A 17736-nucleotide genomic window follows, 5' to 3' on the forward strand; every position below is an offset into this window, starting at 1 on the left:
ACCTTTGGAGTGCCGGTCTCTGTGATATTCCAGACATTTCCTGAACAGAACACCCAGTTTAAAAAAACCCTTTCCATCTCATGCATGCTCCAGGTCCCTGGCGTACACCTGCCAGTCATCTTTTAATATAAATGAGAATTTTCTTATAATACAGAAAATAAAGGACTCCAGTTTTGGTTAAGAGTTGACATAAAAGAAGACCAAGAGTTTCAAATGCAAATGAAAACTATGAACAAGGATGCTGGATATGGCTTCGGTAGAAAGACAATATTTCTGCTGTTAAAGACACAAGAAAAACCAACCAACCAACCAATATAAGACTTGTTCCAGAACTACAAAAACATGGGACCTATATTAGAAAACGTGAGTTCTTCTCTACCATGTAAAGCCAGAGTACCAAAAAGTTGAAATGAAGAATTACGACATGATTACCAAAGGTTTGAGAATGAAGTAGGCATGTTACAGGCAAAGATCCAGGAGTTGGGAGAAAGAAACGTTTATCTTAAAAAAGAGAATGTTCAACAAACAAACAAGAGAATCATGGGAAGATTCTTAGCAATCTAGGCAAAGCCAATCTAAATACGGCTGTGGGAGGCCTGAAAGTAGACTCTTGTACGACAGCAGTGCCCTGTATGGCCTGAATGTGGATGTGGCTGAAACTGCTCCCAACAACCTGCCAAAGCCCAGAGTTCTCATCACCTGACCCAGAGGAGTTTGTAGGTAGTGTGGTACGGGAGCGTTGGGGAGTTCTTTGGTCAGAGGCCATCTTTCTGATGCTGACACATGAGCTGACAGCTACAGAAAGGGAGGGAGCCAGCATGTGACGACCAGGAGGACACTCCTGACAGCAGCGGGGGTCATTACCTGTCCATCACCTTACTCTCAACATCCCAGAATGCACAGGAAGCAGGGTGTGTGATAACCACATCATCACTGTTTTATTACGATGTATAGAAAAGGAAATGTGCTAACAGGTGCTTGGCACATTTTAGATAATTAATCAGATACTCGCTGTTCCTCTCTGGGATCGCCTACATAACTGCTTTGGTGCTTGTCTCCTCAGTTTTAAAATTGTTTCTTTGTTCTGAATTTTTGGCATTTTTGAATTAAATATGACGTGGAGAAAAAAAGTCTCTTCTATGCTTCTCTTCAAAACAATCGATGAATAACAGAAGATGGCCTGAAAACATTTTTCCCCCCTATTCATTCTGTAGTACTGGAGCCAGTATCTAGGAAACAAAAGAAAGTAAATTCAAGGAGCAACTTACTTTAAGCTTAAATATTTTAAGAATATCAATTAAAAAAAAAAATAGCCGGGCGTGGTGGCACAAGCTTGTAATCCCCGTGCTTGGGAGGCAGAAACAGGAGGATCGCGCAGGTTCGAAGACAGCCGCACGCGCTGGCTTAGGAGACCCTGTTTCCAAATAAAAATGTAAAAATAGGTCTGGGAGTGTAGCCCGGAGGTAGAAGGGCTTCCAGGAACCCCAGTACCACAAAAAACAAACAAAAAAAAAAAAAAACAAAAACAAAAACCTGATGATGGTGATGATTTTGGGGAGAAAGAAGAGAAGGCAAGTTGATGAGGGAAGCTGATAATGGAAAACCTTAAGAATGCCAACAACCTTTAAGAAAAATAAAAAACAGCACTTAGTTCTCCGTGTTTATTTTAGAGAAGAAAGGCAAGAAACATCATATTTGGTTCATATAACTATTATATAACAACATTTCCCCAGGTCTTCTATTGTCTTCCTGGTGAGAAACAGACCAAATTTTACCTATTATCACCCTGTTTTCTGCTTCTGCTGCTTCTTCTTTTTTTTTTGCGGGTCTGGGGATGAAACCTAGGGGCATTTGACCTCCAAGCTACACCCCCTGCCCTATTTTTTTTTTTCTTTATTTTGAAACAGGGCCTCACTGAGTTGCAGAGGGACTCACTAAGTAGCTGAGGCTGTCCGCGAACTGCGATCCTCCGGTCTCAGCCTCCCAAATGCTGGGATTACAAGTGTGCGCCACCATACCCGGCTAAATGATCTATATTTTAATTTTAGAGAAAAAAGTTCTTTTTTATAGAAAAAAAAAGTTCTTCTGAATATAATGGTGTATATTATCTCATTTTGACAGAGGTCTAGGAATCATAATTTTTGGGGGCGGGGGTTCCTGGGGATTGACCTAGGGGCATTCTATCTCTAAGCTACATCCTGAGCTCTTTTTATTTTTTAACTTGAAATATGATCTTAGTAAGTGGCTAGAGAGTGCTAAGTTGCTGATCCTAGCTTTGAATCTGCTATCCTTCTGTACCAAGTACCAGGATTACAGGCATATTCTACCACACCCAGCTTAGGAATTATAAATTAAGGTCCATGTTCTACAGTCTAGTAAAAACTTAAAAACAAGGGTTATAAAGATGCTATTATCTTAAATTACAAGAAATATGAAAATTATACATTATCTCAAATAGAGAAATGTTATGATCTTGTGATCCAGAAACAGCATAATCTTTGTAAGAATTAAAAACAAAACAAAAAGCCGGGCGTGGTGGCGCACACTTGTAATCCCTGCGCTTGGGAGGTGGAGACAGGAGGATCGGGCAGGTTTGAAGCCAGCCGTGCTGGCTTGAGAGACCCTGTTTCCACAGAAAAAAGTATTAAAAAATAGGTCTGGGAGTGTAGCCCATGGGAGTGTAGCCCGGAGGTAGAAGGGCTTCCAGGAACCCCAGTACCACCAAACCAAACCAAACCAAACCAAACCAAACCAAACCAAACCAAACCAAACCAAACCAAAAAAACAAAACCAAAAGAGAAAAGATCCAAATATCTAATAATATTGTTAGAAGCAACAAAAGATCTTAAGTATGTGAAGACAACATTAAGAAGTCTATAATATAGACTTCTAAGACTATAGTAATGCCATTAGTTCTTAGAAAGATTATTCCTAGTTAACTTTCTAAACTGTACAAGTCAAGTCAATGTAATATTTCCAAGACTTTGCAACATCTGAACTGACTAAAACAGGGCTGAGCTGGGGGTGGTGTTGTATTCCTGTATTTCTAGTACTTGGGAGGTTGAAACAGGAGGATCATAGGTATGACGCCAATCTTGGCAACTTAGTGAGACGCCCAGCAACCTAGGAAGACCCTGTTTCAAAAGAAAAATAAAAAGGTCTGGGGATATAGCTCAGAGGTAAAATGCCTCTAGGTTCAATCCTTAGTGCCAAAAATAGCAACAAAAGAAAACCACCAATAAACCAGGGCTGAAGGTGTAATTTTATCCAGCCATTAGAAATCCGTAAGAGTAGCTAACCTATGTGTGAACAATGATAATTTACAAATGTGTCTATCTGTATACATACATTAGTTTAAAAAAATATTCCTAACAGGGCATGGTGGCACACATCTGTAATACCCATACTTGAGAGGCTGAGACAGGAGGATTGCAGATTTGAACACATTCTCAGCAATGTAGTGAGACGTTTAGCAATCTAGCAAGACTCTGTCTTAAATTTAAAAATAAAAATAGGACTAGGGGTGTAGATAAGAGGTAGAATACCTCTGGGTTCAATCCCCAGTTAAAACACACACACACACACACACACACAGTATTCATAAATAAAGACTAGGAATTTACTATTAATAGTGATCAATTATTTCCAGGTGGTGTGACTAATATTTTTCTTTGGTGTGCTTTTCTGTATTTCTCTTCAGTGACTAGCTATTTCTTTTCAAATCCAAAATATATGAGACAAAACAAAAACCTGTAGCCACTGAAGAAACGAGGAACCTACTTTCTCAATCTCTTTGGCTTCTCAAAATGATCCTTCTGGGAGAGTAGCAGGTTTTTTTTTTTTTTTAATTTCAGTTCAGAAGAGCTGTTTTCTGCCTGCCTGTCTGTCTGTCTGTCTGTGGCACTGGGGACCGAACCCAGGGGCATTCTATCTTTGAGTTACACCTCCAGCCTTTATTTTTATTTTGAAATAGAGTCCAAGTTTCTAAGTTACTGAGGCTTAGATCTCAACCTGTGATCCTCCTATGTTGGCCTCTCAAGTCATGGAATTACAGGCATGCACCACCACTCCTGGGTAGAAATAGCTGCTTTAAACACAAACAGCCCAGATTATAAAGTAAACACATATTTAAAGTATAATTGGCAAACAGGAACTAGCTAATCATGAAACAAAGAGAAATGGTGTGCAGATTTTGAAACATTTAAGAATCTGAACAGTTCCTGGCTCTGCCAGCATGGAAAGATGTAATAGATAAAAATGGTTATGAATAATTTAAATCTTCTTAAAAATAATTAACTTTTACATATAAAATAAATGGTATCCAGCAACATAGAAACCTTGAGATAAATTATTAGATTTAGACAAAACTTTCTTAAAGAGAAAGGTGGCTGTGACAAGCCTGATAAATCCTTAAAATCTGCAACTGAAATGGGGAAGGAAGACTGGCTTGTCTACTTTCCTTTTCCATAAATTCAATCTGTGTAAGCAGTCTCTGTGTCACTTGAAATGTATGAGGACAGAGTGCTGGAATCCTAGAGAAGCCAGGTCTTCACCTGGGAGTTGATCATTTGGCCATTTTCCCCTTAGGCTTTTTAGATAGATAAAGATCACCTGAAGACTCAAACAAAATGTCAAGTAGTTTCGTTTTTATAGTAATTAGACAAACACTTACTTTTGCCATCACAGGCTACGATTTTCACTTTATCCACTTTAATGAGTTCTGTCACCTCTCTGAATTCCACATCATTCAATACAAAAGTCCACACGTTATCGCAGAATCTGTAGGTATTTAGAGAGCCCTTTAAAACAAAACATCAAAAGTCATTTTTTTCCTGATATTTTTTTCTCCAAGGAATTTAAGAGAACTTAGCTAACAAACATACTGATTGTTAAAACAGTATATTTAATGCTTAGTTTGCTTAAGATTTCCCTTAATTTAATCATATCTACCAAAACAAAACAAACAAAAATAAGTAAAAACAAAACCTAGATACATCTGGTAAAGAGTTCAAAAATATTTTAGTTAGCAGGGTGTGGTGGTACATGCTTGTAATCCCGTTACTTGGGAGGCTAAGACAGAAGGATTGAAGGTCTGAAGCCAGCCTCAGCTACTTAGTGAGATCCTGTTTCCAAATAAAAAAAGAGTAAAATAGGTCTGGAGCTATATCTCAAAGGTAAAAGGCCCTTGGGTTACATTCCCAGTAAACCCCCCCCCATTTTTTTTTTTTATTTAGCAGACTATTTTTGGCACTATAAAAAATACAAATTATGTACCTGAAAGGAAGCTGTATAAAAACTTGAGTTTGTATTTCTACTGCCTCCATGTGGCTAAATTATAGAAGTCCATTTTAAATTTTTGTATATGCTTTATTTTTTGCAGTACTGGGGATGGAACCCAGGGGCATTCTACCTCTGAGCTACACCCCCAGCCCTATTTTTTATTCTTTATTTTGAAACAGGGTTATCACTAAATTGCTGAGGGCCTTAATAAATAGCTGAGGCTGTCCTCCAACCATGATCCTCCTGCCTCAGCCTCCCAAATGCTGAGATTACAAATATGTGCCACCATGCCCAGATGGTATATACTTTACTTAAAAAAAAATTTTATTTTTATATAATTTTCATACATACCTAAAAGTATTATGTTAATTTCTCAAACTTGTAAAGCAGAGATTTCTTAGGAACACTAAATCAATTTTAACCCCATGTGTAAGTCAGATCACTGTGCTAGCCACTACAACATTGTCTTGTACAACTAATAATCTTCTTATAAAAAGTTTTTAAAATCTTTTTAAAGGAATATAAATATACACGTGAACATTAAAAGACTTTTAAAGATAGTGCCAAGGATAGATACAAACAGAATACAATAAAAGCCCCAAATATACACACATCTACACATATATTAACATGAAATTTAATAAGATAAATCTTTAATTAAAGAATAGCATCAAGTACAAAGATGCTCCCTGTGCTATTATCTATAACAGCAAAAACTGTATTCATCCCAAATGTGTTACTGAGCGAGAATGATTGCAGAAACAATGGCAGGCAGCAGTGAACTCGTTAATGAATTTTTGGCACAAAGCCTTCATGTACAGCAGGGACGCTCAGGGTATGGAGGACACAGGGCAGAGAAGCATTTCTCACAAAGTAAAGCTGAAGTTGGCTCTGGAGTGAGTAAAAGCTAATCCAAGGAGAGCCACAACAGTGGAAAGGAAGACAAAACCTTGAACGAGATAGATTACAGAAAGCAATGTTTTAGGAGGTCCTACGGTGAAGACCACAGAGAAGTCTGGAAAGCCTCTGCCCTATGCTCATGTCCTGGGAGCTAAGTCAAGGACTTCCAGCTTGGAATAAAAGTTAAATCTGGAACTTGGAGAGTTTGAGATACACCTAGGCCACGATGTGGAGTAAGCATCTGAAGCACCGGACAGCAAGGGAGTCTGAGCATGCCAGCTTTCGCTGAAGCCATGGGTTGGATGAGACCATCAAAGAGAGTTATCTGAGCTTGTAATCTCAGTACTCGGCAGGCTGGTATAGGAGGATTGCAGGTTCACAGACAGCCTCAGCTACTTAGTGAGGCCCTCTGCAATTTAGTGAGACCCTGTTACAAAATAAATAAAAATAGGAATGGGAGTGTAGTTCAAAGGTAGAATGCCCTGAGTTCAATCTCTGGTACCACACACACCAAAAGAGAGAGAGATAGAAATACGAATCTGAATATATCTGGAGGCAGAGAGAGGGAGGGAGGGAGAGGGAGGGGGAGGAAGGGGGAGGGATAGATAGCTAGATATGAATATATCTGGAGGCCCAAGATAACATGAATACCAACACTTGTGACAGGAGAGAACAGGACATCTGGGCATAGTGGTACACACCTGAAACCTCACTACTTGAAAGGCTGAAATAGGAGAATTGCAGCTTCAAGATTAGCCTCAGCAATTTAGAGAAACCCTCAGTAATTTAGTGAGATCCTGTTTCAATATTCAAAAAAATAAATAACAAAAAGAGCCGGGGATATAGCTTTGGAGGTAGAATACCCCTCGGTTCAATTCCCAGTATCTCTCCCACCAAAAGAGAGTAACAAGCCTGAGAGGAAGAAAGACTGAGACTAGAGAATAGATCAGAGTATAGCAAAGTAGGGATTCTATGAAGTACGGGTTCCAAAACAGAGTAATCAGCAACATCACGAATTATGCACTAAATTTAGCAAAACTAACTTGGCAAACGCAGTTTCAGTAGAGTAGTGAGAGATTAATGTATGAAAAAAATCACTTATGACAGTATTAGATGAAAAAAAAAAAACCCATAAAAGCAAATGTTAAGAATGCATTTAAACATTAGGTCTGCTCCTTTGCTACAGTCTGAGCTTTTGAGAGTGTAAAAGCGAATGCCAACTCGACGTTCATTTCTGGCGTCCTGAACTTGTGTGTAACAGTGACGCTATGGATGTGAAGGTTCCATTCCCAACTATGTTAGCTCTGCCAGTACTTTCACAAAGCTTCTCACTGAGATGTGTGGCTAGGATGAGAATATTCACTTTCAAATAGAGATAGCATTTTAGTGTAGCAGGCAGTAAAAAAATTATACTTAGTTATATGTTCAAATTCTCTTAGTTGTAGCATAAACACATACTTCGTTTTGCTGAGAAAGTAAAATGCTATAAAACTTGATTGTGAAAACTGTTAATTTTATATATAAAAGTGATTTCCTCTATATTAAAATAACCTGATGATTAACAAATTGGTTATATTATCTAATTTTTGCACCAACAAATGTTATAAAAATCAAGAAATTAGAGAATAATGTGATTAACAAATTGAGTATACTAGTTAAACAACTTTTTTTGTGTGTGTGTGGTTCAGCAGTATTCTACCTTCAAGCTATACCCCCAGCCCAACTTTATTTCTTATTTGGAAACAGGGTCAGCCCTGGGATTACAAGAGTGTGCCACCAGGCCCAGCTGCTAGTAACTTCTGAGCCAACAAATGTAAAAAATTTAAGTGATTAGCTACACAGTAGCCTTATTTTTAATTTTGAAATAGGGTCTTGCTAAGTTGCTGCTGCTGGCTTCGAACCTGTAATTCTCTGTCTCAGCCTCCCAAGTACTGGAATTACAGGTGTGTGTCACCATTACTGGCTTTGCAACATCTGTTTTTTTTTTTTTTTTTTTTTTTGGTGGACCTGGGGATGGAACCCAAGGGTAATTTACCTCCAAGCTACATCTTCAGTCTTATTTTTTATTTTGAAAAAGGGTCTCATTAAGTTGTAGAGGGCCTTACTAAGTAGCTGAGGCTGGCCTCGAACTTATTATGATCCTTCTGTCTTAGCCTCTCAAGTACTGAAATTACAAGTATGTGCCACCATGCCTGGCTGCATTTGTTTTTTTCTTTTTTGAAGTGAAATTAACATCTTAAAAATTATATATGGCCGGGCATGGTGGCGCACGCTTGTAATCCCAGCGCTTGGGAGGCTGAGACAGGAGGATCAGAGTTCACGGCCAGCCTCAGCTACTTGAGGCCCTTTGCAACTCAGTGAGACCCTGTTACAAAATAAGGAATAAAAAATAGGGCTGGGAATGTAGTTTGGGTTCCATCCTTCCTCAGTCCTGCCAAAAACAAAACAACAAACAAAAAACCCCCCAAAAGATGTTTAAGCAGTTATTACTGTTTCTGTGGGAATATATTCTCTTAAACATACAACAGTTCTTTAATCCTAATTCTGTATACCAGTTCAATGTGAATTTTGTCTCTAAATTATCAGTCCAGTTCAAGTGCATAAATTTTGACATTTTTACTAATAATTTCAACATACAATTAAAGCCTTAATTTTCATATTCCAGGGTTGTTATTTTTTTTATAGTTTCCCACTAAGTAATCTTGCTTTTATGGAATTCATATACAAATTTCAAGCCAAAAAATTAACATGCCACCTAATGTTTTCCTATTCCTTTAATGTATGCCTAATGTTATTGCTAGGCCAGCAATAAAATTTGAGGAAAAATAAACAAGCTGGGCGTGGTGGCGCATGCTTGTAATCCCTGCGCTTGGGAGGTGGAGACAGGAGGATCGCGCAGGTTCGAAGCCAGCTGCGCTGGCTTATGAGACCCTGTTTCAAAATCATAAAAAAATAGGTCTGGGAGTGTAGCCCGGAGGTAGAAGGGCTTCCAGGAACCCCAGTACCACCAAAAAACAAAAACACAAAAAAACACAAAAAACAAAAAACAAACAAACAACAACAACAACAAAATAACAAATGTGATCTAGGAATATGGCATTAAAAATTACCAATATATTATTCCTACTGTCTTTGCCATATACTACACCAAGCTTAACAGAATGTTTAAGCAGAGCCGGGCGTGGTGGCTCATGCTTGTAATCCCAGTACTCGAGAGGCTGAGACAGGAGGATCACCAGTTTGTGGCCAGCCTTAGATACTTAGTGAGGCCCTCAGCCCTTGTTTTAAAATAAAAGAATAATTTCGGATGTTTGTGCCTTCTCTGGGTTCTTCCCTTGGGTCACTATAACTTCACTTAAGGTGTTCTGGATCTCGAGTCAGTAGTATCTCAGACCTCACTACTCCTTTACTGGGTTTTATCACAGAGTCTCTGACCCAGGGAGTCAATAGAGGCTGCTTTAAACTATGGGGGGTGCCAGGTTGCACGTTCTCCTATGGTGTGGTATCTCTGCCACCACCACTCCCTCACTGGGTACAGTGAGTACCTCAGTGAGGTACAGTACTGGGATTTCTCCTCTGTGGCCCACAAGGAATAATACTGGAGCAATGAATGCCGCCCACAACCCCACAACATCAGAACCTGATAAAACAGAAAATCAGAGATTTCTAGAAGATCAAATCAGGAAAATAACTGTAGAAATAATAGAGGTGCTTCGAAAAGAACTCAGAGAGAGCCAAAAAGAGATAAAGGATGCAATTAATGAAGTAAAGGCCTCAATTCAAAGCACAAACAACCGATTAGACCACATGGAGAACAGAATCTCGCTCTTAGAAGATGAGCAATCCAAAAATGAACGCATGGTTTCTAATCTCGGAAAAAATATCCGACAGCAGGAATCTGACATTGAAGAAATATGGGCCCATCTTAAGAGAGCTAACCTAAGAATAATTGGAATAGAGGAGGGAAAAGAAAGTGACACCAAAGGGATCAACAATCTCTTCAAGGAAGTAATAGCAGAAAATTTTCCAAACGTAAAGCAAGAGGTTGATACACAGGTCCAGGAAACTTATAGAACTCCCTTTAGACAGGATCAGAGAAGAGGATCCCCACGCCACATAATTGTCAAAATGACCAATGTGGAAGCCAAGCAGAGAATCTTAAAGGCAACAAAAACAAAGGGCCAAGTGACATTCAGAGGCAAACCAATTAGAATCACTCCAGACTTCCCAAACCAAGTCATGAGAGCCAGAAGGGCTTGGAGTAACATATTCCAAACTCTGAAAGAAAACAACTTCCAGCCAAAAATTTCCTATCCAGCAAAACTTTCTATCAAATTAGATGGAGAAATAAGAAGCTTCCATGAAAAACAGAAACTGAAGGAATTTATGTCTTCAAAACCAGCGCTAGAGAAAATACTCAAAGAGATTAACTACAAAGAAGAAATAGGTAACACTCACCAGAACCAGAGAAACAAGATTTTCCATCCAACAGACAACTAAGATTGGTTATCTGTGGAGATTCATTATTTATGTTAGTCTTTTACCTATCTCTAAATTGTATTGTTTGCCTTTATTGTTGTTAATTTTTAGGATTTCTAGTTAGAATATTAATATACCTTCAGATATAGCATTTGGAAATATTTTATCCAATTCTATTAGTAACTTTTAACTCTGTTTACATTGTCTTTGGATATACAATATTTTTTTTTATTTTTTAGGGAGTTTGTATATTCTTCTGTTTCCTGTGCCATTGAAATCATATCCAAGAAATCACTGCCAATTTCAATGTTGTGAGGTTTTATGACCCAGATTTTCTTCTAAAAGTTTATAGTCTTAAGATTTATATTTAGGTCTTTTATCTATTTTGAGTTAATACTTGTATATGGGATTAGGTAAGGGTCCAATTTTATTCTTTTCCATGTAATTATTATTTTTCAACAATATTTAGTTAAAAGATTATTATTTCCACCACCAAATGTTCGTGGAAACCTTGTCAAAAATAACTTGACAATATAGGGAAGAATTTAGCTCTAGGCTTGTATTTAACTCCAATGGTTTATATATCTGCCTTTAGAACAGTACTACACTGTTTCAATTATTGTAGCTTTATATGGTTTGAAATCAGAAAATATATATCTGCTAGCTTTGTTCCTTTTCAAGATCGTTTTGGGTATCTAGAATTCATATTCCATATTAGGATAGATTTTTTTCTGAAAAATGAATATATAAATATATGATAGTTTCACCCAAAAAAACAGAAAAAAATATGCTCTGGTAAGAAAGAAAGCAAAAAGTAATATTGAAATGTTATCTTTAAATCATCAAAAGCTTGGCATCAGACAAATGAAACTGTTATGTGAGATTATCATTTTTAATTTTGGATAAATTGCTATAATACTAGATGTCAACCACTAAGCCAAGCATGGGAAGGAGGGATGGGGAGGGAATGGGGTGGGGATCGGGTGGGGGCTGACTGGGCGATGTGTGCATGTATGTCTACAAAAGTTTGTATCCCACTATGATGTATGAATACAGTGCACCAATAAAATAAAAAAAAAAAAAAATAAAAAAAAAAAAAAAAAAAAAAAATAAAAAAAAAAAAAAAAATAAAATAAAAGAATAAAGCCAGGCGTAGTGGCGCACAGCTTGTAATCCCTGCCCTTGGGAGGCTGAGACAGGAGGATCCCACAGATTCAGCTACTTAGTGAGGCTCTCAGCAATTTAGTGAGACCCTGTTTCCAAATAAAATATAAAATAAGTTTGGGAGTATAGCCCAGAGGTAGAAAAGCCCCTGGGTTCCACGCCCAGTACCACCACCACCACCAAAAAAAAAAAAAAAAAAAAAAAAAGTTGGTGTGGTGGTGCACACTTGTAATCCCAGCATTTGGGAGGCTGAGACTGGAGGATTGCGGTTCGAGGACAGCCTCAGCTATTTAGTGAGGCCCTCTGCAACTCAGTGAGACCCTGTTTCAAATTAAAGAATAATAAATAGGGCAGGGGCTGTAGCTCAGAGGCTGAATGCCCCTGGGTTCCATTCTCAGACCCTCCAAGAAAAAAAAAGAAATAAAAAATAGAGCTAAGGGTGTAGTTTGGAGGTAGAATGCTCTTGGGTTCAATCCCATTAAAAAAAAAAAGGAAAAAAAAGGAATCCTATTTACAAATATTCTGAACTTGATCGAGTCTGTCGTAATTCAATAGGCTGGATGATGAAATCTGAGCTTTATCAGTAGCAGTGGTAAAAGAAAAAGAATGAAAAAGCTGTGGTAAAAGACTGAGAAGTACAGCTTTTAGAAAATAATTAGCAGGCATGGTGGGACACATCTGTAATAACAGTGTTTGGGAGGTGCTTGCAGGAGGATCGCAGGTTAGAAGACAGCCTCAGCAAGTAGTTAAGACTCTCAGCAACCTAGCAAGATCCTGTTTAAAAAACAAAAACAAAAACAAAAATGGGTGGGTGTAGCTTGGAGGTAGAAAGCCACTTGGTTTAATCCCCAGAACTCTTTCCCCCTCAAATGGAAAATACACAAATTTACAAAACACTATGCAAGAGAAATACAAGTATCAAATTACCTTTACCCTTACCCAAAGAGATCCAAACTACAATCCTATCACAATGCACTTAGATTATTCAGACCTTGTGAACGTTACTGTGTCTGATAAGTGTCCACTGCATCTTCTACATGGGCAAAAGTTTGTTATTAACATGGATAAATCTATTTATTTATTTTGTATTATTGGGGACTGAACTCAGAGGCATTCTATCTGAGCTATTATACCCTCAGTCCTTTTTTAATTTTTTTGTTTTGAAACAGGGTCTCACTAGGTTTGAGGCTGGCATTGAATCTGTGACCCTCTTGCCTCAGCCTTCCAAATACTCAGGACTATAGGTATGTACCACCCCTCTGAGCAATACGGATCAATTTAAAAATAAAGAGCTGGTTTCAAATGGCAAACTTGGCAGAGTTTGCATATGGGTACACAAATAAAAATGAACTTTACTAGAATGAGCAAAAATTTAAGATTTACTGGTGAAATTTCATAGTCCTAAAAACATAAAATTGATCAGTATATTCTTCATTAGTCTTAAACACACCTCTTATTCCAGATAATTTTTAGGCATGTGAAATAAACAAGAGACTTACATATTTAAATGCAAGGTAAGCCAAGTGTGGTGGCACATGTTTTTAGCCTCAGTACTTGGAAGGCTAAGACATGAGGATCAGCAGGTTTGAGAACAGTCTCACCAAGTAGTGAGATTCTCACCCTCCTAGTTAGACCCTGTTTCAAAATCAAAAATAAAAAGGGCTGGAAAGCAACTCAGAGGTAGAATGCCTCTGGGTTCAATCTCTAGTACAGCACACACACACAAAAAGGCAAGATAGAAGCCAGGCGTGGTGGTGCACGCTTGCAATCCCAGCATTCTGGAGGCTGAGAGTTCTCGAACAGCTCCAGTTATTTAATGAAGCCCCTTGCAACTCAGTGAGACCCTGCTTTAAAGTAAAGAATGAAAAAAATAGGGCTGGGGGTGTAGCTTGGAGGTAGAATGACCCTGGGTTCCATCCCCAGTACCAAAAAAAAAGGTAACCCTTAAGTTCTTTTAAAATATTATAACTGAGTTATGGCTTAGAACATAATATAAAAGCAAACATTACATAAATATAACAGGATACTGACATCATTATACACTATAATTTCATATATATCATTCCACCAATATCATGTGATAAAGTTATTTTTCTTCTCTGTATTGGGCTCCTAATACAAAATCACCATAAAACTGAGATAATTTGTCAACTAGATCTGGATGACTCTTCAAGGTACGAATAACTTAAATGAGCGATCAGAAGAGACCATTATTTAGTACCAGTGAAGCTTTTATAAGCCAGGTTATCTAAGAACAGGCAACATGAAGTTTCTAGAAATAACTGTACTCTTCCTGAAATGGGTAAAGGCTACAGAAACAATAACTGAACCTTTTTGTTTTTTTTGAGGTACTGGAGATTGAACTTAGGAGCATTTTACTTCTGAGATACACTCCTAGCCCCATTTTTCATTCTTTATTTTGAAACAAGGTCTCACTAGGTTGTGAAGGGCCTAAGTAGTTGACCTCGAACCTGTGATCCTCCTGTCTCCGCCTCACAAGTACTGGGATTATAAGCGTGAGCCACCACACCTGGCTCCAATACTGAATCTTAAATCTGCCACTTAAACCTTCAGTCTTGCAGTTAATGTTTTCTGGAACTTGAAATCTCAATAATTTTTGAGGGAAGATAGCCAAATACACACACAGGTTGATTAGAATCTAGTTCTTACACAAGTCCCAAAACTAGATTAATCATCTCTTCCTCTTATGATTAAACATGTCGGGGTGCTAAACTTTCCATGGCGCAGGCTTCTAAATTTAGAAAAATATCCTTACCCTGAAATTGACTCTGTTCCTGACCCTCTGAGCCAATGCTGAGTTTATAGCCTTATCAAACTGGAGGAGAACTTGAAGGGCAAGCTGAGGAGTGATCTGTTGAGACTGAGAAAAAGTAAAGGTCATAAGATAGTCTTAGGGAAGAACACTAAAGGCAAAGTAAAAATAAACAAACTACCATCTAAAGTTTAATCGAGGTTAACCAAAGCCTCACAACTAGAATTCCTATTCTCTTTGCTATAACTGACAATGAAGAAGCAAAGCCTGGAAATACCTTTTCTGCACTATCTAGACAAAAAAATAGTTGTGAGTGTGTATGTGTGTTGAGTGTGTGTGTGGGGGGGTCCTGGGGATTAAACCCAGAGATATTCTACCTATGAGCTACACTCCAGCCCATTTTATTTTTTGTTTTGAAACAGGGTTTCGCTACATCACTAAGGCTGTTCTCAAAACTGCGACCCTCTCCTCTTAGCCTCCCAAGTACTGGGATTCTATGCATGTACCATTACACCTGGCTAAAGAAATAGTTTTAAAAAGGAAACATACAGTGATTTTACAAAATCAAAACAAAGTTTTGTCTATCTTCCTTTCACAGTACCTGGAAAGTGGTGTTCAATAAACTTGGGAAAACAAGTTTACTATAAATAAAAAACGGGGCCTATGAAAAAATGAAATCTTATTAAAGTCCACTCGATACCAAGACAAATGGAAATATTTAGTTTTTGAGGTACTGGGGATTGAACCCAGGGGCATTCTAACTCTGAGCTACACTCCCAGCTCTTTTTTTATTCTTTACTTTTTTCTGGGTTCCTGGAAGCCCTTCTACCTCCGGGCTACACTCCCAGACCCATTTTTATATTTTTATTTGGAAACAGGGTCTCTTAAGCCAGCATGGCTGGCTTCGAACCAGCACGATCCTCCTGTCTCATCTCCCAAGCCCCAAGCGCGGGGATTACAAGCATGCACCACCACACTTTATTCTTTATTTTTGAAACATAGTCTCACTACATTGCAAATGGCCTCACTAAGTTGCTGAGGCTACCTGGGAGCCTGTGATCCTCCTGTCTCAGTCTCCCCAAGTACTGGTATTACAAATGTGTGCCACCATGCTTGGCTTCTACTTCTTTTTTTCTTTTCTTTTTTATTTGTGTGGGGTTATTCGGGGTTGAACCAAGCAGTGTTCTACTATTGAGTACACCTCGAATCACATTTTTAAGTTATTTTGTGGTACCATGACTGGCTAAAAATATTTAATATATTCTTATAGGGGATTTAAATAAAAATTAATTTTTAAGAAGGTAAATATAAATTTAAGCCAGGAGTGGTGGTAGACACTTGTAATCCTAGTACTTGGGAGTCTGAGACACGAGGGTTACAGGTTTGAGGACAGCCTCGGCAAAGAGACTCATTTACTGAGACTCTGTTTCAAAATAAAAATAAAAATAAAATAGCAGCTCAGAGGTAGAATGCCCTTGGGTTCAGTCCCCAGTATCTCCCCCCCCCCCCACACTCCACTTTAAATATCAAAAGCCTTTATTACATTGGATAAGATTGTTTTTTTTTTTTTTAAAGCTATGGGGAATATGTCTTTCTTCTAAATATGACGATAAAATCAATTTTAACTTAAACTTTCCAAGATTTATGTGTACTCAACTATATCATTCAATCATGCTTTGTGCTGTCACCTTGACAGTCTAATACTTACAGGGTCAAATAGTCTAATTTTACTTCCTATTTCTTTCCCTGGAATAAGCGATATGACAAGAATTACTAATGACCCATTTAACAGAGATGCTTGACTTTCAGTCTCCCACCTGTATGAGCTCATCCAGGCTCTCTTGAAGACTGTTTCCCAAAGTAGTATTTCTGTATAACTGATATGCCATGGCTTAGGAAGAAATTGCTTTTGCTTCAGGCTTGCATTGATGTCCTAAAAGTTTCATAGAAAATCATTAAAAAAGATCACACTGTAACATTACTGATTATGTACTTAGAACATGTTTCTTCTCTACACAGCCCTCTCCAAGGCTTCCTTCAGCACTTACAAAGATCTGGCTACCCATTAGCTCTCTGGCTTCCTTCAAGTTTTTGTTTTGACTAAAAGAATACTTACTTAATAAGGCCTAAGCTGACCATACTGAAAATACCAATTCTGGGCGTGGTGGCGCACACTTGTAATCCCAGCATCCTGGAGGCTGAGACCAGGGGCTCGCAGTTCACAGGCAGCCTCAGCTACTTAGTGAGGCCCTCCGCAACTTAGTGAGACCCTGTTTCAAAATAAATAAAAAATAGGGCAGAGGGTGTAGCCCGGAGGTCAGATGCCCCTGGGTTCCACCCCAAGACCTGCCAATAAATAAATAAAAAGAATCAAATACCAATCCTCACAATCATTTTGGAACATCCCAGAACCTTTATTTTGCTCAGTTTTCTTTTTTTTTTTCTTGTAGGTTGAATCAAATATTTATTGTTTTAAACAACCGTACAATATTTTAGTACATTACCCGTTAACATAAAGAACATGTTTTATGTTGCAGGGGATAGGTTGGGGGGGGCAGGTGCGTGGTGTGTGCATGGGGAGAAGTAATTCCCCCGCCACCACCACACACAGAGACAAACAGAAAAACTGTGGATTCTTGTCCTAAGCTAAGAATAAGTATTCATCGCTTGGTCAGCTGCTGAAGATTTAAATAAGTTTATTAGAAAGATAGAAATACAGAAAATAGAAATACAGCCCCAAGCCAAGATGGCATGAGGGGATGACTCGAATGAGTACACCCTTGCTCAGTTTTCTTGATGGCACCATCACTTTCTAGCACAATACATAATGTACTTATTTTATAATTATTTTCTGCTTCTTACAATAGAAAGCAAGCTCCATGAGGTGATGAGACTTTTTCCCCTCTTGTTCAAAGAAGTAAGTGGGGACATTTAGAACATTACCTGACAATAAGGGGAGTCAAATTTGTTCAATAAATGAACGAAGGTAAACTTTAAGAGGAGAGAGGGTGAAAGGGCAAGAAGCAGTTTCAATAGGAGATAAAAAGTTTAGAATGTAGGAGTACAGAATCTTGGGTCACATCTCCGTGCTCCCCCCCCCCCCCCCCGCAGTACTGAGGAAGGAACCCAGGCGCATTCTA

At 38.3% G+C, this 17736-nt stretch overlaps 1 protein-coding gene across 1 annotated transcript; it reads right to left on the reverse strand.

Moving 5' to 3' along the window:
- Nucleotides 1-1203: 1203 nt before the first annotated feature.
- Nucleotides 1204-16485, reverse strand: GTF2A2 (general transcription factor IIA subunit 2; the record flags this gene model as incomplete). Its single annotated transcript, XM_080690716.1, has 4 exons — nucleotides 1204-1229; nucleotides 4673-4799; nucleotides 14600-14704; nucleotides 16414-16485. 4 exons carry the CDS (start codon nucleotides 16483-16485, stop codon nucleotides 1204-1206), a joined length of 330 nt encoding a protein of 109 aa, XP_080546842.1.
- Nucleotides 16486-17736: the final 1251 nt, after the last annotated feature.

The sequence above is a fragment of the Muscardinus avellanarius genome, assembly GCF_963383645.1.
Source record: "Muscardinus avellanarius genome assembly, chromosome: 3".
NCBI lineage: Eukaryota > Metazoa > Chordata > Mammalia > Rodentia > Gliridae > Muscardinus > Muscardinus avellanarius.